The 25,783-nt window shown below is 32.6% G+C and overlaps 1 protein-coding gene across 9 annotated transcripts in view; it reads left to right on the top strand.

Moving 5' to 3' along the window:
- The window catches only part of ANKRD17 (ankyrin repeat domain 17), a 164,228-nt gene that overhangs the window by 51,061 nt on the left and 87,384 nt on the right, over positions 1-25,783 (top strand). For 8 of the 9 annotated variants that reach the window (XM_057547253.1, XM_057547254.1, XM_057547259.1 and 5 more), the window contains exon 2: positions 24,322-24,475. In XM_057547253.1, coding sequence (XP_057403236.1) covers positions 24,322-24,475 — 154 coding nt within the window. Of the gene's footprint in view, positions 1-24,321; positions 24,476-25,783 lie in introns of those variants that run through there. The other variant, XM_057547258.1, reaches the window with a different exon arrangement.

The following is a 25,783-nucleotide window of genomic DNA, read 5'->3' on the forward strand; positions in this document are numbered from 1 at the left end:
TACATTTTGAAGCAATTTAAAATAAACTGTTTCAGGTTATTACTAATGGCAAACACTCTATTGTCAGGTCTTTAGGAATGAGGTGGAAAACTTTATTAATTATAAAATCTTATAGAAAACTTGGAAATTATAAAATGGTTCAAAGAAAGTTAAAATGAACAATGTTATATTTTGGTATGTTTCCTTTCAGTCCATTCTTTATGCAAATACAGATATATGCACCTTTTTAACAAATTGGGACCATATTATTTAAAAATATTATATGTCTTGATTATCTTTTTCCCCTCACACATTATTTATATTTTGCTGTGTCCTTAAATATTTGCTGGAAGTATCAATTTAAATAAATATGTCAAATTTACTTTTATTTCTTCTTTTGTTATTATAAATAATACTGCAATGAGTATTTTCCTGTGTTTTCCTTTAGATTTCGGAAAACTTATTGTACATTTCTAGATCAAGGGATATGGATTTTGAAACTTTTTTGTTAATTACATTAATACGTATTTAGTGTAAAGATTTTGAAGCATAAAGGAAAAACATAAATATTTTAATATTTGTATCTGTCTTTTTGCTCACATCTGGTTTATTTTTACTAGACTTTAGAATTTTTTATGTCCTTTTAATATATATGCCTTGAGCTTTATTCTATTTTATTACTTTTTCTTGAAAATAATTCTTTTGGTGATTGCATAATATTCTAGCCTGAGAATATAACTTACTGTGCATTTATATTGTTGGATATCTGGGTTATTTTTAGTTTTTCTACTGGAAAAACATTTTTTAAATGTCCTTTGGCCATTTTGCTAAGGAAATGTGGCTTTATTTTTTGAGAGAATCTTTATGTATTGATGTGAATCTTTGTCAAATGTGATGATTTTTTTCTGAGTTATTTACATTTTTTTGGTATGGTTTTTTTTTTTTTGCAAAACTTTTATGTAAGTGTATCTTTTTCTTTGTGAATAATTTCTCTTATTTTATATTTAAAAACATCTTTCCTCTTCTGGAGATCAGATAATATTAGTCTATATGGTTTTTAATCCAGTCTTAGTAGAATTTATTTTATATTGTGATACATGATGTGATGAGATAAGAATCTTAACTTTTTACCCTAGCACCATTTAAACAGATGATTAATTAGTGAGGTCATTTTGTATTCCAAGATACCTGTTCTTTACAGAATCAATTTCTTTTTTACTAGGATTGACTAAATCCTATGAGTAATCCTTGAGTAAAAACAGAGCTTGACATTCAACAGACCTGTAGTTAAACTTGAACACTAGTTCCCCAAAGGTAATCATTTGGTATTACAGTTGTATTCCTGTTACAGTCCAACCCCTGATGGAAAGGAGAGAGTGATCATGGTGTTGGTTGAGGTGGGGGCATCTGAAAGGTAGAGGTGGATGCCTGATTACAAGACTACTGTGATCCAGTTTTATTCATCAGTGCCTAGCATAGTGCTGAGTACATTAGATGTATTTTGATGTGTTTGTTTAATAACTGAGCTTCACCCTCAACACACCTCCCAGGGCACCAACCTGCTTTCCTGAGAGTGTAACAGGGAAGAGCAAAATCTGACTCTGTGTTGGATCTGTTTCTTTTACTTTAACCTTTGCTTTTCATTGCTTTCGTTATTATAATCATACATAATGGCCTGCCTCAGAGAACCCTGCCCCTCTGCCTGAATGTTAAACTAAAGTGCCTTTGTTCAGCTCACAAGGAGACAATCTGACCCTGCCTACCTGTGAATGGAGAGAAAGCATGAGAAAGAAAGGTTCTGATGTCTTTTATGTGATTTATAAAATGTTTGGCTGTTTTTGAATGTAAACAAAAGCTAATGGCAGTTAGAATGACTAAATGCCTTTCAATTAAGGGAAGTTATTTTTGTCTTCATATAGTAAACTACTTTCATGATGGAATTATTAATCTTTATCTTTTAAGCAGTGGTTTAACCTTGGTCTTGCATTTGTATTACCTAGAGAGCTTTTCAAAATTCTTATGCCCAAGCCATACCCCCGAATGATTAAATCAGAATATCTGAGGATGTGGCCCAGGCATTAGTACTTTGTCTGTTAATTCTAGTGTACAGCTAAAGTTGAGAACCACTGCTCTAAGAGTGTGGATAAAGAAAATATGAAGTGATATGCCCCCAAACTCTCCAAATATCTTAGCCAATTCAGGCTGCTATAACAAAGTACCATAGACTGAGTGGTTTGTCAACAGCAGAAATTTACATCTCATAGTTCTGGAGGCTGGAAGTCTGAGATCTCAGGGTTCCAGTGTGGTGTCAGGTTCTAGTGAGGACCCTCTTCCAGGTTGCAGACAGCCGATTTCTTGTACTCATGTGGTGGAGAGCAAAAAGAGGAAGCAAGTTCTCTTATGACTTTTAAAAGGGCACTAATCCCATTCATGAGGGCTCCATTCTCATGACATATAATTCTGATTACTTCCCAAAGGCCTCACCTCTTAATACCATTACATTGTGAGGTAGATTTCAACATATGATTTTGTAAGGGACACAAGCATTTTAGTCCATAGCATCAAGGAAGTGAAGTTGCTTCTTTATTAAATGCTGAATGGAAGCAGACCTTTGAATTGGCTGGCACTTTCTAAAAAAATTCAGGTGGGGAGATTCTGTAGTCTATTATGATAGACTTTTTCAATATTTAAATAATCTGGACAAAAATGTTCCTCCTGCCTTTATTTTATTTTATAGTATAAACCTATTTTGTTCTGTAATCAATGCAGACAAGAGACAAAAGCTCTTCTGTGTTCTTTTTTTAGGATTCTGAAATTCATGATGGGTTAAAAATATAAGTAGGGACTTCCCTGGCAGTCCAGTGGTTAAGACTTTACCTTCCAAATGTAGGGGGTGCGGGTTCGATCCCTGGTCAGGGAGCTAAGATCCCACATGCCTCAGGGCCAAAAAACCAAAACATAAAACAGAAGCAATATTATAACAAATTCAATAAAGACTTTAAAAATGGTCCACATCAAAAAAAAAAAATATATATATATATATATATAAGTAGATCTCTGTTAGCACAAGAACATTTTTAGTGTTTAATGTTTTTCTAGCTTCAAAAAAGGATATATACTAACTGTATGAGTTTTCATTACAATAATACTCCTCTAGGTGAAAAAGATAGACTTCATGGATATACTCTGTTGTCAGAAATTTTTTTAAGGCAATGAAAAAATATGAAAAGCATAGAGACATATTTCAGGGTCTCAAAATAAAGGACTTGTCAAAGTTAAATATCTTTAATGATATAATAGTCATTCAACAAATATTTATTGACTGCCTCCTAGGTGTACTGCTTTGGCTACAGCAGTGAAAAAGACAGATGAAGTTCCTACTTTCTTGGGACTTATATTTTAGTTGAAAAGACTGACAGTATATAATTTGACTAGAAAATAAATAATACAATTTAATATTATCATTAATACTATTAAAAAATGAAGTCAAGGTGATGGGGGTAGACCATGACAGAGAGGAGGAGGGTTCATAGGGTCAAAAAGTACTGCTCTAAGGAATGACAAATTTAAATAGAAACCTGAATGTTCAGAAGAAACTAGGTATTTGAAAATCTTAGTGAATTCTAGGCAGAGGGAACTGTAATTGTAAATTTCTGGGGTATGCCTCTACAGTTAATGTTTCGAAGGGGATTAGAAGAGGTAGAATTAATGAGGATATTTATATAAGGTAATGGAAAATTGAGAAAGTGTTTTCTTCAGGTAAATAGATGACTTCTTGCTGAAAAGTGCCTGGGAGCCTATTTCTTTGTCCTGCTGGATTTCCCCCCCCCTTTTTTTTCCCCTCCCACTTTGCTTGTCTCCCTCTCTTTCTACCCCCCCTCTTCCTGCCCTACCAACATGCATGGGCACCTGCAGAGGCAGGCTACATTTTTTTGCGACCTACAAGGGAAGGGCCCTGGGGCAAGTGTGGAAATAATTTCTATAGCTGTGGTATAATTGCTGATGTCCTGTTGCCATAATTTGAGGCAAATGGAGCCATGAATAGAAGGAGGTGTGTTGGGAAGAGAATGGGGAATTTTTAGAATGTACTATAGCTACTTTCTCTTGGATTTGCTCACAGGAAGTAAGAGTTTGTTAAGATTTTTGATATCAAACTCTTCAAATTCTTATATATATTTTTATGTAAGTTTTAGGTCACCTTCCTTAGCTAGTATATTTTACCTTCACAGTTTTAAAACTTTGTAATTTGTTTTGTTCCTGACTCATCTCATTTATTATGTAATTCATTGGAGAATGTATTTGGGTATCATTTTGGGAAAGGATGGCTTTGATTTTGTTGGGGGATATGTGGTGGGGGCCGGATGTCCAGTGAAAGGAATTTTATAATTTTGGTTTAATCTCCTTTGTGATTTGGGGTGAAGCTGTAGTATGCTAAAGTAAATTACCTTAATTTTTTTTTCTTTCTCTGGTATTAGACTATTTATACTAAGGAATTACGTCTGAAGTTATTAATTATAAATCATGTGCCTTTCAACATTCAAATTGTCTTTTTTCTTTTACAAAAATATGGATTTGGGATGAGATTTCGCATATGCATATATTTCAAAGCCATTTTGCCAGCATATCTTATAGACAACTTAGCCACATATCTTAGGAAGTCTTGAGCTTTTGAGTGTCAAGTAGACATATTCTTGAATAATCTAACGTTTTATCAAATGGAACATAGTGCCCATAGCTATTCAGTTAATGTGTTGGGTGTATATTTGCAATGCAACAAATGGGATTTTCATTTGCAAAGAGAAACTAAAGTAAATGATGTATTTGGGTAATTTAAGGAGTTCGGTGTATAGACTTAAATATTTTATTGCTAATTAAATAATAATTTATATTACTTTATTATCATGACTATGTAATGGATCAAAGTCAGTGATATTTTAGTAAAACTGTTCTGCTACATTGAATGTTTATTTAAAGCAAATGAATGCTCATGTACAATTATTAAGTAGATGCAGGGACCATGTTTCAGTTTGCTTGGGACAATTCTAGTCTATATTTGTTTTCCTGGGGTAATTTCAAAAATGTGTTGATTTAGATTATACATATGGATATCTAAGGTGAATGATGGCAGTAGTATAAGTCTGAGGGTACTTTGGTTCATACATGGTTTTTCCCAATATTTTTAGGTTTTGTACCACGGGATAATAGGAGCTGAATGTAAAGTATACTAACACACTTGAATACCCCAAGTCAAAGAGTAAATAATATATTTAATGTGATTCTCATTCACCTGAGTTTCTTTGTCTTGGCTTAGTTTGGCTAAATGTTCTTTCTTGAAAGTGCTGTAGCAGGGTTCTCTTTTCTTTTAAAAGTTAAGACATATTTCTTTATTTGTGGTGTTCTGATTAGAGTTGCTTAAGTTTTGAGTGGAATGTCCCCAGTCCTATTTTTTCCCTAAGTCATATTATTTTTAATGTGCTATTTTGCAGAATGTGAGGTTTATCAGGATGCATTTATTGTGTTATATAGCACAATTGTCTATGCCATAAACATTGCATAAACCTTGATTTCCATAATGTAAATGGTATTTACTATATGACTATAGGAATATAAGACTTCAGTGGTATTTGCATAATAACTGCTTTTTCACCTTCTACCACAAGAACCCTTCTTACTGTGGGTAGGATATATTAGCAACACAAGAGCTAACAACTATTTCAGAGCTTCTCAGTTTAGAGTGTTTGGTGGGGAGTTGGAGGCTAAAAGGGTGCTGTTCAGAATGCATCCTGAGTTGTTGATAACCAGCAGACAAATAGAACATTTTAGTTAGAGAATGCTTACAAAGCTCTTTCTGAAAATTGAATGTATTACTTTCTTTCAAACATTTTAAATGTAGTAAATAAAATATGCTATGTATGTGACATTTGATGTGTGAAGTGCTATGGTAGAAATAGATTAGTAAAGACATAGATCCTACCAACCAGGAGTTACTGATCCCATTATTAAGACTCACATCCAAATTAATTAGCTAAGAAAATCTACTGAGTTGAATTGGCCATGAAGTTTCTTTTAATAATGTAAACGATAATTAGTTTTTCATCTTTGCAATTTAAGATATTTAAATTTCATATTTGCGTTAACTCACTGCAAAATAGTCGTATTCCTAGGATGGAAACAAAACTTTTGTGGAAACACTGTGATGCAGACTGCATGCCTGCTACTTCTTGTCTGCCGGCAGACAACAAAATCAGTGAATTTAAAAAGTAAGATTTCACTGGGGAAACCAAGATAGGACAAAGTTTGAGTTTTTTTTCCCAGGCATGTATTTTCATGATTGTGATTTTATGTATGTCTAGTAAAATTATTCCAGAGTAAGAGTTACTTAATGACAGCTTGCAGAGAGCAGTATAATTTCCAGGGGCCATTTGACTAATTTTGTGAACCTTTTATCAGGTCATGCCAAAAAATACTCACAAACTTCGTTAGGGAGAGCTCTTACTGTATTTCAGTCCTTTGAAATGGTTCTTGAGGTCGGTGCTAAGCAAGGAATCTAGTTACTTGATAATAGCTACTTAAGTATAAACTTTAGGATATAGAGGATCTACTTAAATGTCTACTTACTTTATGAAGTAATTTTGAAAAATATTGATTCTTGTCCACGCTAACATTTTATGAATTAATTTTATTCATTATTCTTCCCATATACCTTGACATACATGTCTTTAACACAGTGTTTTGGGTCATTAGCACAGCTTGCCAAAATACATCTTTCTTTCAGTTTAAGATTAGTGAGATAAAGTACTTTCACAGCTGTCTATAATGATTGTATCTAAAGCCACAAACACCTATTCTTTATAGCTTAAGTCAGTTGGGGTTTTCATTTTTCCTCTCTGTAGCTATCCATTCTTGATTGCTACAGTGAAATCATTTACTAAGTAGTTTAAAATGTGCTCTTTGAAAGGTTTCTTTATAATAACATCCATCCAGCATTTAGAATGGAAGACTGGGAATAAATTTTTAACCTTGTTATATTTCTTTGCCTTAAAAAAATTATCATGTGAATTTTGTATATATTTATATCTTAGTCTTGCACTGTTTTGGACTAATGTGTCTTCCCCAAACAAGGAAGCATGACAAGGTGATTGCCTGTTTTCTGAAGCATTTTTTGGTGTGGGTGGAGGAGGGTAAGCATTGCTTTACCCTTTATTTGGTTGTATAGTCTATTTAGCTTCTATATATAAATTCAGATTTTTAGGACTCATTTCTATGCAAAATACAATTAATTTTAAAATTAAAAGGTATCTTTTTGTAAGTTCATTGAGATTGATAATACAAATGTTCTAAAGCCTCACCTACGAAAAGGGTTACCATTTTTTCTAGTTTCAGGATTTAAAAATTTAGTGAAAGTCACAAGCGAGCAGTAGTGTCTTTATTCTTATCACATGGCATAAAAAATGTACCTCCTTTTAAATACTACCTCAACTCAAATAAAGTAAAATTAAAGGATAAAGAAAAGTATTTTTTATAATAGGTAGCAGTGACCTGTTCCAGTTATTACTGAAATGTATCAAATATGGTACATAAATACTTATGAATTTAAGTGAGCAAGTATCTAGTGTCCTAATGTTGCTGCTGCTCACCATTGTTTGATATGCCAAGAATATTCTTTTTTTTAGATCTTACCCAAATATTGGAAATTATTCATTCAGCAATTATTTTATTGAGTACCTATTGTGTTCTTAGAGCTTTGGTTACATAAGTCACTGAAATATAATAATTTTTCCTACCTTGGGACATTGTAAAGACTTTGGCATTGCTTTAAGTGAAATGGGAGCCATTGGCCAGTTTTTAACAAAAGAGTCATAAATCTTATTTACATTTTAAAAGGAATTGGAATACTTAGAAATCTGACTTTTAATTATTTGTGCTTGATTAAGTTTTAGGTTTTATATATATTATTTATTTATATATATATAAAACCTAAAACATATATAATTTAGATAGGGTTCAATCATTTATTTGGATGATAGTCTATCCCCTCCTCTGTTGCTGTCCATTGCAGAGTATTATCTCTGAGCAGTGGAGCCAGTGAGACAGTGAAGATAGTAAAGGCAAGGCTCTGTACGTTCCTCTGAGAAGAAATACAGGAGGAAGAAGAGCTTTCTTTTCTTGGAGATGGGGAAAAGAGTACAGAAAGATATCAATTTAAGATATGTTTAATTGAGGTGTCTATAGCACATCCAGGAAGAGATATCAAACAGTTTAGATAAAATAGAACTGAAGCTCAGCAGAGAAGTCTATTTGGGAGAGATAAATATTTGAAAATTATCAGTGGAAACTGGTATTTTAAATTATCAGTTAAAACGTGTTTATGGATGACGTTACCTTGTTAACTTACCTAACTTAAACATAACTTAAACAGACAAAAAGACTCAAGATGAAACGAAGGGGACATATTAGTATTTAAATGAGTTAGTCAAGGAAGAGAAGCTCAGAAGGGCATGATTATAAAATACTTGAGATGGTGGGCACATTTATTTGTGAATTGGTCGGGAAAGAAATGATCCAGAAGGGAACAGATAGACTGAACGAAAGAGGAAAGGTTTAGGATCCTAGAATGCGGTTAAATAAGATTTAATAGATAAGAACAAAATGATAGAATTATAGAGGCTAGATATTAAAATATAAAACTTCAGAGTTAGAAAAAGGTGTAAATGTTCAATGTATAACCATGAGAATAGGTTATCATTGATTAGGTGATGTTTAAGATCCTTTCCACCTTCAAAAATTTAGGATTCTTAGAATGGAGCATTCATTTTTTTTTTGTTGTTAAATATAGAAGAAATATTGATACTAGAAATCTTTCTTTTTAATTGACTTTTAACCTTCTCATATTTGATGTTTATTGAGTAGTAAAATTTTACCATTTTTATCATTTTTAAGCATACAGCTTTGGTACAGTATGACTTTCTGTCAATTATCATTCCATTAACTTTATTTAAAATTCCTATAAAACTTCAAAAATATTTTGACTTTGATTAAAAGATTCTGTGTTCTCTGACTAATGGAATTACACTAAAAATAAAAAATGGAAAGATCTCTGGAAAAACCCCAAATATCTAGAAATTAAATAACATACCTTAAAAATAATACATAGGTCAAAGAGGACGCCACATGGAAAATTAGAAAATATTTTGAATTGAATGAAATATATCAGAATTTGTGGTATGCAGCTAAAGCAGTGCTTAGAGGGAAATCTATAACACTAAATGCTTATATTAAAAAAGAGTAAAGTCAGTGACCTCAAGCTCTACATTAAGAAATTGAAGGAATTCCCTGGTGGCGCAGTGATTAAGAATCCACCTGCCAATGCAGGGGACATGGGTTCGAGCCCTGGTCTGGGAAGATCCCACATGCCGTGGAGCAACTAAGCCAATGCACCACAACTACTGAGCCTGTTCTCTAGAGCCTGCGAGCCACAACTACTGAGCCCGCATGCCATAACTACTGAAACTCACGTGCTTGGAGCCCATGCTCTGAAACAAGAGAAGACATCACAATGAGAAGCCCACACACCACAGCAAAGAACAGCCCCCACTCGACGCAACTAGAGAAAGTCCACACGCAGCAATGAAGACCCAATGCAACCAGAAATAAATAATTAATTAATTAAAAATAAATTAAAAAAAAAAAAGAAATCGGATAAAGAAGAGCAAATTAAACCAAAGCAGGCAGAATGCAAGCAATAATAAACATAACAGTAGAATATAAATTAACAAAAATAAATAAACATAACTAGAAATTAATGAAATTGAAAATAAAAACAACAAAGAAAATAAAACTGAAAGTTGGAAGTAGGTTCTTTGAAAGAATCATTAAAAGTGATTGAGAGAAAGAGAGAGAAAAGACAAGCTATCCCAGCCATATACATTAAAAGGTTAATAAGGGAGTATTATGAATTACTTTGCCAGCTAATTTAACTTCGATGAAATGAACAATTCTGTGAAAAACACAGAATATCAAATTTCACTCAAGATAAATAAATAACCAGAATAATATTATATCTAACAGAGAAATAGTATTTCTAATTAAAAACCCTCCAGCAAAGAAAACTCCACATCTGAATGGCTTCATCTGTGAATTATATGAAACATTAAAGGAAGACATAATTCAAATTCTGCAGAAACTTTTCCAGAAAATAGATGATGAAGAGTCACTTCCCAACTCATAAGACCTGCATTATTACCCTAATACCAAAACCTAAGCAAAGATATTATAAGAAAAGAAAATTATAGACCAATATGCAATGAACCTAGATGTAAAATCCTAACAAAATATTAGCAAACAGAATCTAGCAATATATAAACAAGATTATACATCATGAACAAATGGTGTATATTCTAGGAATGCAAAGTTGATTTAACATTTGCTAATCAATCAGTGTAATTCACTACATTTATATACTCAAGAAAAATTATTTTATAATCTCACTATATATACAGAAAGAATTTGGCAAAATTCAACATGCATTGTTGAAAAAATTTTCAGCAAAATTTTCAGAGAATTCTTGTGTTTGCTGAGAATTTTTTTAACCTCATAAAGGGTATTTATGAAAAACCTAGAACTAATGTCATACTTAATGGTGAGAATGAATGCTTTTCCCCTAAGGTTGAGAACAAGGCAGAGTTGCCCATTCTCATCATTCCTACTCAACATAGTACTAGAGATCCTAGTCAGGTAAGTTTAAAAAAACTTTTATTCAGCAATAAAAAGGAATGAACTGCTAACGCATGCTGTAGGGTGGATGAATCTTAAAGGCATTGTGCATTTGTGAAAGAAGCTGCACTCAAAACTCTGGATGATTCCATTTCATTCTGTGAAAGAGAAAATGAAAGTAACAGAAAACATGATTGCTAGGGGCAGAGGGTAGTGGTAAGAGATTGCCAAGAGAAATTTTTGAATATAAGAAATATTGTCTATCTTGTTTATGGTGGCAATTATGTAACTATATAGTTGTCAAAATTCACAGATTTATACAACTAAAAATGGGTGAATATATTCGAAATTATACTTCACTAAACCTGACTTTCAAAAAAATTTAATTGGATACAGAAGGAAAAAGAATGAAGGGAAAGAATATAATATTCTCCTGATTTTTCTTCTCTTGGGAAACCAAGCAGTTGCTTTAACTGAATCTTACAATGACTGATTTTGATGCCAAGACTTCTTTCATTCATTTAAAAATGATTGGGTTGCATGTGCATTTCAGACTGAATTACATATACCAGCAAGTTAATCCTATATACCTCAAAATAATACAAATTATTATGGTAGTTCTTTTGGAATTTTTGTTAGAAATATGGAAATAAGTTATTCTTGATATTTTTCTTTGAAGATAAAGGTTTTTTTAAAATTATTTGCGAAGATTACACAATAGGAAACTACGTGGTCTTTTTTGTTGTTGTTTTTAAAGGTAAGCAATATAGAAGGGTACAGACAAGTTAAAATGTAAAATTCTCTCATTGATTTCACTCTTTGATTACACTGTTAATCGCTTGGGTTTATATATCTTGAAATTTTTTGCTTGTGTTCTTGTACACATACATTTTGTTTTTAAAATCAACTTAAGCAGACACATACCATGCCTGCTTTACTGAGGCATTTTTCACCTGATGTAGTGTTGGTATCTTTCTACATCAGTATTCATGTATTTATTCAGGAAATATTTTTATGTTTACGGCTCTGTTCTAGTTGCAAAGGACAGAGCAAAGAACCAAATATGGTCCTTGCCTAAGTGAATTTATATTCAAGTAAGAAGAAGATAATAAACAAGTTGGGGGGAAAATGTCACTATATTGTTAAGTTTCATAAAGATAAATAATGAAGTGTAAAGAGATGAAAAGTGAAGGGACAGAATGAGCAGGATACGTACCTTAGATAGTCGTGGTGTAGGCTTTTATATGTAGACCTACTTTATTCTTTAGATGGTTATTTATTATTTCATAGTATAATTTATTTAACTTATTCTGTTGGGCATATGGATTACTTAGATTTTTTTTTGTTATAATCAATACTTTAATGAACATCCTTGTACATATTTTTTTGCTTACATGTACAAGTATTTCTGTACACTAAATTCTTAGAAGGAAAACTGCATTTTTAAATGTCGATTATAGATTCTGCCAAATCTCCAAAATAGGCATTATCTGTCAATGGATAAAAAATAATACCACATTTTAATTTGTATTTACCTGATTCCCAGTGAAGTTGAGCATATTTATTGGTCATTTGTTATGTCTTGTATAAATTGCCTACTCATATCATTTTGCCCATTGTGGGATTTGCCTTTTTCTTACTGAAATTTTAGGATTTCTTTATAATTCTGTTTATAATATACTCATCATATTTTATAACATTTTCTCCTAACCTGTCAATTGTCTTACTTTATGGAATCTTTGGATTTTTCATTTTTATACTGTCAAAATCTATCAGTCTTTTCCTTCCTAGCTTCTAGGTTTTGTGTCTTTCCAGAAAAGCCTTCTAATAGTAATTTAGTCTCTTATATTTTCTTCTACCACTTCTTAGTTTTATTTATGTTTCTAGTAGATTTTAATTCATCTGGAATTTTTAGAATATATATTCTGTGGTTGGGACCTAATTTTTTCAGTTTTGTAACCATTCTCCCAAAATAATTTATTGAACAGTATGTCTTTTTTTCCCACTGACTTGATATACAATCTGTATCATATTTTAAAAGTCCAAAATATATTTGTTCTGGATTTAATACTCCATTGTTTTGATGATTGTCATTTTATATTTGACATCTGGTAGGGCATCCCTCCTCATTGTCTTTTTCAAAAAAATTTTGGCAATTTCTGTGTATTTTCTCTTCCAGATGAACTTTAGAATCAACATGTCAAGTTCCATTAAAAATCCCTTTGGGATTTTGATTGGAAGTGCATTGAATTTACAGATTAATTTGGGGAGAATTGACATCTTTACACTATTGAATCTTCCCATCCAGGAACATGGTATGCCTCTCCATTTCTTCAGGTGTTCTTTTATGTCCTTTAGTAAAGTTTTATCGTTTTTTTCATGTAGGTCTTACATTTTTCTTGTTAGGTTTACTCCTGGGTATTTTGTAGTTTTTGTTGTTATTGTGAATTACATCTTTTCTTCCATTTTGCACTTTATTTTTCAATTGGTTATTGCTACTGTATAGGAAATCTATTGATTTTTGTATGTTGATCTTACCATTTACTTAATTTTCAATTGATTCTCTTGAAATTTCTAGAAGGATTATTATGTTTTCTGCAAATGATGGCATTTTGTTGTTTCCTTTTTTCAGTATTTACTTCTCTATTTTGTTTTTTTGTTTGTTTTATTTTGTTTTCTGGTCTTGTTGCATTGGTTAGGTTTCCAGATCTGTTCCCTACTAGTTCTGATTTGGGCATCTTTTCTGATTTAAATGGAATGCTTCTAATTTTTAAACTCCTACTTTATATATGCCTTAGATTTCTGATAGAATACATTGTCAAGAACAAAAGTGTCCTTCTTGGCTTACCAGGTATTTCCATGGTAATAGATACTGTGTTTTATCATGTGTTTTTGTTGAGATGATGCATATTCTTTTCACCTCTAACATTTTAATGTAGTGAATTGCATTAATACATTGACCTAATATTGGTAATGGTGTTTCTTATTTTTAGTATTTATTCAGCAAGTATTTGGATACTTGCAATATCAGATATTGCATTGTGCCAGGAACTTTGCCACAAACTGGTGATAGTGCTAAGTCTGAATGGTTCCTCTCTTTTTTATATGGAGAAGAGAGATAATAAGCAAGTACCCAAGGACAAGATAATTTTAGACTGTGGTAGTACTGTGGAGGAAATAAAGAGAATGGTATGGTAGAGAGATGAGGAGAGTACCTCCTTTGGTATTATCATCTGAGAAGGTAAAATATAAACTAAGACCTGAAGAATGATGAAAGCATTGGGAAAAACATTCCAGGTAGGGGAAGATCACACACTAATTGTATTTCTTAATGTCTTCTTGATCCCCTTTCCTATATGTGTGTGTGCTATACTTTTTACACAACTGCTGAATTTTCTAGTGGTGTTTTATTTAGGTTTTTTTTTTTTCTGTTTAGGTTTGCTAATAGGGTTATTTATGCTTATGAGCTAGGGAGTTTCACCATCTGATTTCTGGACTTCGTAAATAAGATAATAATGTTCTGTTCCTTCTGAAAGGACTACCCTTAAGATTTCTTCTATGGATATATTCTATTACATTTCTACCTTTCCTTGAGGTAATTTTGATGATTTCTTTTCTTAGAAAACCATCCATTTTGTTTAGACTTTCACATTTATTGATGTATAGTTGTGCTCAGTTTTCTCCTTATATTTTTTTCTTTCTCTGATTTTCTGTAATCAGACTTGTCAAAGGCTTGTTTCTTTCTTGTTAGACTTACCCAAGAGGGAATTTTTGGTTTTATTAATTACTTTTGTATCTCTCTGAATTTCTTCATTTCTATATTTATCACTATAAATTATGTTGATATATTTTGATTTGTATTTTATTTTTGAAGATTTTATGTATTTTAAACCTTTCTTGTGCTCTTCTGAATACATTTATGCTCTAAATTTTTCTTTAAGGGTTGCTGTGACCAAATTCCATTGGAAATAATACGCTCACAATTTTAATTTTCTTTTCCTCCATATTCTGAGAGTTCATGAGTAGGCTTTTTTTCTTTTCTTTTTAAATTTTCAAGTACAGTGTTATTCTTTTATTGATAATTTTTAATTTCTTTTAGCTTAATGGACCAAGAATGTAATTAATTTAAAAAATGTATTAATTAAAAAAAATCTGTTGAGATTTTCCTTTGCTTAAGATATGATCAGGTCTATTTTACTATGAAGTATAAGTGTAGTTCATTAATTCTATTTCTGAATTGTCCATATCTTTGCATAATCTACTTGCTTTCCTCATTTTCTGAGAAAGGTGTGTGGAAAGGTTCCCCCTAAGTTGTGTGAATTTTCAAGTTGCTTAAATTTCTAGTATTTTTACTTTATATGTTTCTGTTATATTGTTAGGGTACATAGAAGTTGAGCTATCACACACTCCTGGTGTATTGTATCTATTATTATTATGAAATGTTTTTTTCTGTATAATACTTTTTGCCTTGAATTCTTCTTTGACTGATATTAATAATGGCACCTTTGACTGGGATTGCTTTTTCACACCTCTGTTTTCAACTTTTATGACAAAAAAATTTAGATCTCTCTCTTGTAATAGCATATAGTTGAGATTTTTCCTTTTTTTTTTTTTTAAATCCTAATCTACATGTCAGTTTTAAAATAAGAGGAATTTTCCCATTCACTTTTATATTAACTTGGTCTTTTGGTCTTTGTTCTTTTTCCTAACATTGAAGATTATGGCGAAGATGTATTTTCTTATTATCCCACACCCCACCCCCTTGTCTTTAACTGAACTGGAGTTTTTAAAATTGTTTCCCTCCCAGTTTGAAAAATATGTTTTCTTCCTGTTCTTCAGCAGGCATTGGATTGAATTAAACACTGTTTGTAACTAGTTGCTCCCTTTCCCTTAACATAGGCTTTTGACATTATTTCATTCAAACTTGACTTTACTATTTTTTAAATAATTTGAAATTTTAGTAATATATTTGTTTTAATATGCTTTTACTTTTTTAACTTTAAGGAATTATTAACAACTACCTGAAATGTCAATGAAAGATTATATTCTACTAATTTCTTTTCTAACTCCTTAGTCTGATGATTCCAAGGCTGTCCTTTTCTTGGATTCATTTTTGTTGTTAAGGCATACATTCTCTAAATTGAGACATGTTTGTGGTTTTTAAATTTTCAGAGTGCTTACATCTCTAAAAAATTACCTTGTTCTACAGTTTAGACTTTTTAGAAATAATTGTGCTTCATTTCTTTTCATTGCAAATTGTCTTCTAGCATCTAGTTTTGTATTTGAAAAGTCTAATATCAATCTGATTTTTAATTCTCTTATTAACAGCACCCCCCTGGAATCTTTCTAGACTTTATATCCTTGGAATTCTCAAATTTTACCAGGTCATGACTCTGTGTGTAGGTGTGTAATCTGTATGTGTGTGTATATCTGCATGTGCATTTTAATGCCATCTTACAGGAAATTGTTTTATTTTGAGGCTCTTTTTATGATAATTGGTGAATAATGATAAATAGCAGAAGTAGGCTAAATTTATAATTAAATTGCATTGTATTATTGATACCGAACTTAAGGAAACCCTTGAAATAATCTATAACTAATTCTGTTAGCAAAAAATCTACTTAAAAACTCTAGATTTGAGAATTCCATACAATTTTTACTTATTTTAAACATTAATAATTTGTTCACTTTATAAAGTTTATAATTAATGTCAAAAATTTCATATTGTATTGATAATTTAATACTGAGTTGTTGCAGGCAGGTAAGTACTTTGAAGCATAAGAAAAGACGTCATGTCTTGTATTAGCTCTGTGAGAACACTGCTGTGTTTTCCAGTATATCACTGATGCTTAGCACATTCCTAGATCTTAACTAAAATTTATTAGATGGATAGATGAGTATGAATGAAAGAATATAGGTATAAATCAGTGTTTTTTTAATGAGTAGACTTTTGAAAGCTAAATTTATTTTAGTCAGGTTCACTTTAGTTTTATTTGCTTTAGTCTCAGGATACCAATACCATAATGTCAGACTATTAATTGATACTCTTTTTACAAGGACTTTAAGTGGGCTTTTATTTTATTTTCTTATTTTATTTTAATGTATACATAAATCAGTATTCAGGGACTCCACTAGTACAGAAAAATTATACCCCAAATGTATTAATTTTAGGATAATTTACTCTTTATTAAGAGTTGCAGTATTTTAGCTGAATTTTACCCTATTTAAGACTATATAGAGTGGGATGAATTGGGAGACTGGGATTCACGTATATACACTAATATGTATAAAATAGATAACTCATGAGAACCTGCTGTATAACACAGGGAACTCTACTTCACTTTGCTGTGCAGTAGAAACTAATACAACATTGTAAAACAACTATACCCCCCCACGCCCCCCCCCCCAAAAAGACTATAAAAAATACAGAGCAAAGAAATTTTTATTAGATTTTAGGACCATGTACAGAAGAAAATAATTATGATGTACAGAAGAAAATAATTATGATGACTATGATGATGACTATTTCTTATAATAATAAATATGTGTTTGTATTCAAAGAACTAGGAAGAACACATACCATATTTTTCTGGGCTTGTTTGAGAGACGTAGTGTAAACTATTAAGAATTTATTCAATCAGTGTTATAAAATTATCATAGATTCAAATTAATCTCTTTTTAAATATTTACCTTTCTATATACAGCCTTTTAATATTATTATCATCTTGAAATTCAGATTACCAGCTTGACATTCAATGACAAGTGGAGGGTGGTTTCCAGAACAACAAAAGCAGTAATAAATTGGTGGATAGTGATGAGATGGGAGGATGGGGAGTGTTAAAGGTCAAGAAATCCAAATTCTGTAGTTGCTAGCATTCTCGTTTTTTAAAGTATGTTTACTCTCGAAGACTGACCCTTTTTCCTATCCCCACCTTGCATAATCTTTCATTTGATATATTGATCAAATGATTGATAATTCCTAATTGGTTTATTTGTCTCTGTTGTCCTGTCTATCCAAAACCATCTTTCACGTGGCCTCTATCTTTCTAGAACACTGAGTATTTATTTTAATGCTTAAACCCTTCAGTAAGCTACCATATAAATTCTGAACTTCTCAGCAAGATACTGAAAGACCCCCATCTTACTTAAGCATTATTCTTTTTACTATTTTCATTCAGAACTGTCTTTTCCTTCCTCTGTACAATCACTGTATTAGTATCTATTTTGTACTATTTTCCAATCTTGTTTGATATAGTTAGCTATTTGTACATAGAGTTGCCTTTCTATATTTATATTTGTGGAAGGCATTGATTATTTAAAAAAATCATCTTGTATTACCATTCTTCTGTGGCTGTCCTGCTGCTTAGCACATAGTATGTAACTGACAGTGAATTTATTCGTTAAATTGAATGGAGTTTGTATATATGATGTCTAGTTAATCAGAATATACTGTATCCTTATTCTTTGGAGTGAATACCAGTTTATTACACTACCAAATGGACTGCTCTTCTCTTATATAGCAGTGATAATACATTTGTTCTGAAGAGGAGTTAGTTTGAAATGTTATGCTAATTTTCACAGTTGGTCCAAATGACGCTACATTTCCACATTTTCATGTGACTTTGTGTTTTGAGTATACAAGGATTGGGAATACCATTAATAGCATAAACAACTTCATTCAGCTCTGACCATTGTTAAAAGACCTTGCTTTTTATTGTTAAGCATTTGTGTTAAGTTTATTTTGGGGAGAAAGTAAAAAAATACTTTTTTTGAATTTTATTTTATTTTTTATGCAGCAGGTTCTTATTAGTTATCTGTTTTATATATATATTAGTGTATACATGTCAATCCCAATCTCCCAGTTCATCACACCACCACCCCACCCCCACTTTCCCCCCTTGGTGTCCATACGTTTGTTCTCTACATCTGTGTCTCTATTTCTGCCCTGCAAACCGGTTAAAAAACACTTTGTTAATCGAATAGTATTACCGTTAAATAATTTTTTTTAAACAAAAGCAACCTCTGCAGTAAAACATCACCTTTAATCTTTAAAAACTAAAAGGATTTAATGTGCACAAAAGTATAGAGACTAGTAAAATAAAGCCTCTATAAATCTCTTTTTCAGGTCACCATTATCAAAAATTTGCCACACCACTTTGTTTTAAATTCCTGACAATATTTCTGTATACTACAATATGCATCTCTAAAAGATAAGGGCATTTTCTTACCTAACCAGAGTAATTCCTTTATACTACTTAATGTACAGTTCATATTCAGATTTCTTCATTTTCCTTGAAAATTTCAAATAAGGTCTATATTATTTTGATGGTTATGTCTCTGGAATTTCTTTAATTTAGAACAGTTCTTCCCTTTTACTGTCTCTCTCTTTTAAAACATGTTCTAGATTTTAGTTTAGTCTGTGTGCTTCTGTTTAATTCAGTGGTTCCCAGTTTCCCACCCCCAGGGGGTTTTTTTGTTTTTTCCTCCAGGGGGACATTTGGCAATGTCTGGAGATATTTTTAGTATCACAACCTGTGATAGGGTTGCTACTGGCATGTAGTGGGTAGAGGCCAGGGATGCTGCTAAACGTCTTGAAGTGTATATATAGGACAGCTCCCAACAATAAAGAAATATCTGGCTCAAAATGTCAGTGGTGCCAAGATTGAGGAGCCCTGATTTAACTTTTTCCTGATATTTGCCTTAATAATTTTTATAAACTGCAAGTTATTTCAGGGAGGCAAGAGTACTTCATAGGAGGTACTGTGTATTTTATGTTGCATACATCAGGGGCATATAATGTTTAGTTGTCTCACTTTTAGTAATTAAACATTGGGTTCAGGTGTTGACAGCTTTATCCCTTCAATATAGAATTTAAAGTCAGCTTTTCTAGAGCAGAGTCAAACAACAGCCTCTTTTTCTGGTGGAAAGAATATTGAACTTGTTAATTGGATAACTGATCTCTTGGTGTTAGATCTTTAGAAACTTGCTATTTATATAAGGATCCTGTGCTTCTGTTTTCTCATCTGTAGCAATGAATTGAACCTGGTGATTTCTAAGACCCTTGCATTTTGATGGTTCTTTGTATTAGACAAGAATTTGATGCACAAATACCATTTCATAAAATATCCGGCTAGTCAAAACAGCACATCCAAAATAGCTTAGATATAACTTAAATTGTCATGCTTTGAATATTGATAACTTTGACAGATTATTTCCCTTAGGGATGAATAAACTTAGTAAGGACATCCCTTTCCTTCTGTCTCTCCCCTCTTCAGGAAAGTTATTTATACATTTCATTTAAGGAAAATGTTTCAGAATATTTATGTGACTTTCTTTTTTTTTTTTTTTTTTTTTTATAGCTACTTTATTTATTTATTTTTGGCTGTGTTGGGTCTTCGGTTCGTGCGAGGGCTTTCTCCAGTTGCGGCAAGCGGGGGCCACTCTTCATCGCGGTGCGGGGACCGCTCTTCATCGCGGTGCGCGGGCCTTTCACTATCGCGGCCCCTCCCGTTGCGGGGCACAGGCTCCAGACGCGCAGGCTCAGTAGTTGTGGCTCACGGGCCCAGCTGCTCCGTGGCATGTGGGATCTTCCCAGACCAGGGCTCGAACCCGTGTCCCCTGCATTAGCAGGCAGATTCTCAACCACTGCGCCACCAGGGAAGCCCTATGTGACTTTCTTATTCAGACCATTTTTAATGTTCCAGAACTTGGCCATTATTCAAAATGAATTTTTTTCTATAGAAATAATATGATAAAAATGAGTTAGGTTTCAATGGGAAAATGCATTTTAGTTTTTAATCTGAATTTCCTCAACTAAGGATATGTTAAAGAGGTATATGCCCATAACTTAGTTGACATTTGAATAAAGGGTTACTTATTTTTGTATTTTTATAAGACTGCATCTCCTTATATCAGTCTCTCTACTTGTTCTGTAATGTAGCACAAGAATTTTTCCAGGTGGGAAAAGAGGAATTGGTGTTAAAGGAGGAAGTCCTCTTCTGCTTCCTCTTCAGAACTCCTATGGCTCTTTTTTTTTCCTCTCTTCGTCTTATGCACTTTCTACTTTGTATTATTGTTATTGTATACTTTTACTCTCACATTAAAGAAATAAGCTCCTAGGTAGTAGGCTTAATTTTACACATCTCATAGTAGTAAACAACAATATCTCTTGTACAAAGACTGTTTGTAATAAAAGTGTGTTTAATAAATCAGTGAAGATAGCATTTTGCCCTACCTGCTACCTAATATTTGATTTTTCTATATCTATAAAATATACCTTTAAATTTATTTTTTGTAACTACCTCTCCCTTCTCCAAATACACTGCAACCTTTTAGAATCTGAAAGGGAAGGATCCCCAAACCATCTTTTTATTTATTCAAGAGTTATTTGAGTCCTGACAATGTGATGAGCATAGTTCTAGTTGCTGTATATATATCAGTGCTCCAAACAAAGTGCCTATTTCCATGGAGTTTAGAAAGACAGTAAATATGTATAATAAGTCATCTGAAAAATTCATGAAAAAATTACGCAGAATAAGCATCTAGAGATGGCTGAGAGACTTGCTTAGGTCTCACAGGTAGCAGATGAAGCAGTAATGGTACCGAGGTCTTTAGATCCTAACAGTATCCTTGAAATTAGTTTATTCTTCATTAATCTTAAACTGGGAGGTGGGAGAGACTATAATAGACATCCATTCCTATTCTTTTCTTTCATACTAATGTCTTTTTAAAAATCTATATATAGAATTTCATAGTCACTTGAATCTACTGATTTTTAAGTTATCAAGTTTTTCACATATCAAGAATAGTGGGCTTTAAAAATCAATATGAAAACTTTTATGGATGGGAATTCCCTGGCGGTCCAGTGGTTAGGACTCCGGGCTTTCACTGCTGAGGGCACGGGTTGGATCCCTGATCAGAGATCGAAGATCCCACAAGTTGTGCTGCGCGGCCAAAGAAAAAGAACTTTTATGGAGACGTTTTAAATCAGTAAGAAAACATATTTCTTCTGCACTTAGTATCCCTCATGAAAAGATTGAGATGCATTTTTCTTAGTAAATTTTCACCAAACTTAGTTAAGATACAATGTGGCATAAGGGGACCTTGTGTCAGAAAACCACTTTTGTTTGAAATTTAATACCTTCTGTGATCTAACTTGTAACTTTCTGACTTTTCCTATAGTAAACCCTGTATTCTAGCATATAGAAACTTTATGCTTGTCTACCAGTGCTATACTCCTTCTTCTCTTTTTTTCTTATACCAATTAGTTATTTTGGTCAAAATCCTTTCATATTCTTTCTGCATGCATTGTCTCCTTTAAACAGTTTTAGTACCTTTGATCTGTACTTTTGGTTTGGCACTTTGCACTGCCCTTTGACATCTTTTATTTTCTAAAACCTTAATCTGAAACCTTATTTAATTTTTCACCTGTTCATTTTAACATGTTTTCATTTGTCCATGATTATTTCCTCTCTCTTTTTTTTTTTTGTATTCTCCCATTGGATTGAAAAATTGTAGATATTTTAACAGAAAATTTCATTGGGATGCAACTTTTTCTCTAGAAAGACTTATTGTCTGGACCATGGTTAAAGATAGGAGGACATAGTTTTTACCACTCTATAATATTGAATCACATGTGTCTATGACCAAACCATGCTGAAAAGTCCCCTTCCTAATGTATAACACTTATGCTTTCACTACTGCCTTTAAAAATAAAAGTTTAAAAAAAATTATTGTCTTTTTCTTAACTCCCTCCTATCATATAGATATTTAAGGTTAATATATAGCAAAATTTTTGAAAATTTTCAAATGTTAACAGAGATTATTTTCAGTGTTCTGTGTCTATTTATATTTGAAATACTAGAAATCTGAAATGTTATTTCATATTAAACTGCATTAGCTTAACGGAAATTTAGAAAGAAGCATATTATTTCCCCCTAAATTTAACATTCAATATTAAATATGTATTGATTAAATAGAGGATTTATGCCTGGTTGCTAGACAGGTGACTTTTAAAGATGGAACAATAGAGTTTCTGATGTTATGTTGGTTAAGAATTTTATTTCTGAAGTTTTAAAATCTTATTTCTGACAGCTAGATACTAAGCATGAGGGTAATTGTGTTCTAGGTTATTAGTAACTTTTATATCTATTTTAGTTATTACAGTGTTAGAAGTACTTTAGACTTGTGAAATAAATTTCACCTGATGTTAGTGATTTTTATATAATAATTATCAACTTTTTATCAGCAAACTGTAAAGAATTATATCTTTATACCTATTTGTAAGTAGCACTATGACAAGGGATGTCAAAACAAAACTTTTCCCCATCTCTTAAGAGTTGCTGTTTTCTAATTCTTTACATTTCTTTTAATTGAATCTGGTATATGTTACTGTATCAGTGGTTCTCAGTGTATGGTCTGCAGCCCTCTCAAGTTCCCAGAAATCATTTCAGGATGTTCAAGAGGTCAAAAATGTTTTCATCACGATACTAATATGTTATTTGCCTTTTGACTGGGTTGATATTTGCACTGATGATACAAAAGCAATGGTAGGTAAAACTGCTGGCCTCTTAAGGCCATGGCACCAAATTGTGCTAGTATCATTGTAGTTATCACTGCCATATACTCACAGTTAAAAAAATAAAATGAAAGGCCAGTTTCACCTGAAGAATAATCTTGATAGAGCAATAAATATTAATTTTTTGAAATTTCCACTTTTGAATACATGTCCTTTTAATGTTATTGTGTGACAAAATGGGAAGTACACATAAAGCACTTATGCATATAAAAGTATGGTGGTGTTTGAGGGAAAAGCACTTGGGCTTTTTTGAGATGTGAGGTGAATAGTCCACTTTTTTTTTCATGAAATGTCTTTTTTGCTGGAAAAATATAAAAGACAGACGTACTATGCCTGTCAAACTTGGGCATTTGGCAAATGTTCTCAGAAATGATCGAAGTGAGCCTATTTCTTAAAGGGAAACAATCAACAGTATTTGTCACCAATGATAAAATTAAGCTTTCAAGCACAAACTAGAATTTTGGAAATTTTATTTGCCTGGGCTTGACAGCGTTCCAGTACTTAAAAACTTTTGTAATGAAACCAGTAGTGATATTAATGTTTTGATTTTGTGATATTGTAGTTTGATTTCGAATACGGTAAATATTAATAAATATAACCCTTATATGAAGTCCTTGGGAGCAGCACAGTACTTTATAGGTGTATAAAGGTGTCCTGAGAACAAAAGATTTAAGAACAGCTAATTTAGGTCCTCTACCAAAGTCAGAGGTTTCATGTCTAAGTATTAACCTCATAACCTCTCCCATGCACTACCCTTCCCCCATGAAATTAGAATAGAAAAGAATACATATGATTTCAGTAAGAAAAGAAAATAGACTACATATGATATGAATAATACATTCTTAAATTATTCTACAAATGTAATTTTCTCCTTTAAACTGTGGGCTTATCTATCCCATTGAAATTATTCAGGATTGCATTGTATTTATCATTGATTTTGATGTTAAAATATTTTTCTCTTCTCTTCCTTTTTCTTCTGTTTATTTCTCTTCCAACTTTCCTTTTCTCCTTTCATTCCTCCCTTTCTTCTCTTTTTGGTATTTGTTTTCTAGGTGGAGTCTTTCATTTTGGATCAGGATGATTTGGAAAATCCAATGCTGGAAACGGCTTCCAAGTTACTCTTGTCAGGTGCTGCTGATGGTGCAGACCTCAGGACAGTAGATCCAGAAACACAAGCTAGACTGGAAGCTTTACTAGAAGCTGCAGGTAAGTCTGCAAACTCTACATATATAATAAGCCTAATTTTCCAAAGTTCTATATAACTCTTAAAAACTCCGGTTATTATAAATGTATGATGTTGTATATTTAGTATAAGACTGTTCATAAAGGTTAATGGATTACTTTCTAGAGCACTACATGCAACATTTCATATAAGCATAGTTTCATTACCAGAATAAAGTTGACAGGTTGTTGTAAACCTTATAAACAGAGACTTCTTTTTTAATTTTATTTATTTTGGCTGCGTTGGGTCTCCGTTGCTCCGCGTGGGCTTTCTCTAGTTACGGCGAGCAGGACTACTGTGTTGTGGTGTGTGGGCTCCTCATTGCGGTGGCTTCTCTTGTTGTGGAGCATGGGCTCTAGGTGTGCGGGCTTCAGTAGTTGTGGCACATGGGCTCAGTAGTTGTGGCTCACAGACTCTAGAGCACAGGCTCGGTAGTTGTGGTGCACAGGCTTAGTTGCTCCGCGGCACGTGGGATCTTCCTGGACCAGGGCTCGAACCTGTGTCCCCTGCATTGGCAGGCGGATTCTTAACCACTGCGCCACCAGGGAAGTCCAAAGAGAGACTTCTTATACAGTTAGTTTTCATTAGTCCTGAATTCCATCTTTGCAAATTCACCTACTTTATAAAATGTATTTATACCCCCAAATTATAGTGCTTTCTCAGTCTTTCATAGAAATGCACAGAATGGTGAAAATTTTGAGTTGTTCTGCGTGCATGTTTTCTGCTGAAGTGATGCTCTCTGCCTTCTTGTTTCAGCTCTCATCCTGTAAACAAGAGTCCTTTCCATGGTCTACTTAGTGCCACATTTTCCACAGTTTTGTGCCTTTTGTTGGTGATTTCAAATGGCCTCCAAGTATAATGCTGAAGTGCTGTCTAGTGTTACTAAATGTGAGAAGGCTGTGATGTGCCTTTTGTAGAATATACGTGTGTTAGATAAGCCGCTTCAGCATGAGTTATAGTGCTGTTGGCGGTGAGTTCAATGTTAATAAATCAAGTGTAATATATCAAATGAGATCGTATTTAAACAAAAACACACATGAAACAAGCTTATGTATTGACGGGTGAATGCAAATGCTGTGGCCAGAGACTTGCAGGCACCTAGCCCTGTATTTCCCCTTGGAGCAGTGGTTCAGTGTTCATGAGTTCAGTGTTCCCAGTGACTTTACAGAACATAACTACCATGAATAATAAGAATCGACTGTGTATAATTCCCTCCACTTTTTTTGTCACAGATTGTCTTTTAAAACCTTGTAAAGTGAATCATCATTATATTTTTGTAAAGTGGATCATCA

The sequence above is a fragment of the Balaenoptera acutorostrata genome, chromosome 5 (assembly GCF_949987535.1).
Source record: "Balaenoptera acutorostrata chromosome 5, mBalAcu1.1, whole genome shotgun sequence".
Taxonomy (NCBI): domain Eukaryota; kingdom Metazoa; phylum Chordata; class Mammalia; order Artiodactyla; family Balaenopteridae; genus Balaenoptera; species Balaenoptera acutorostrata.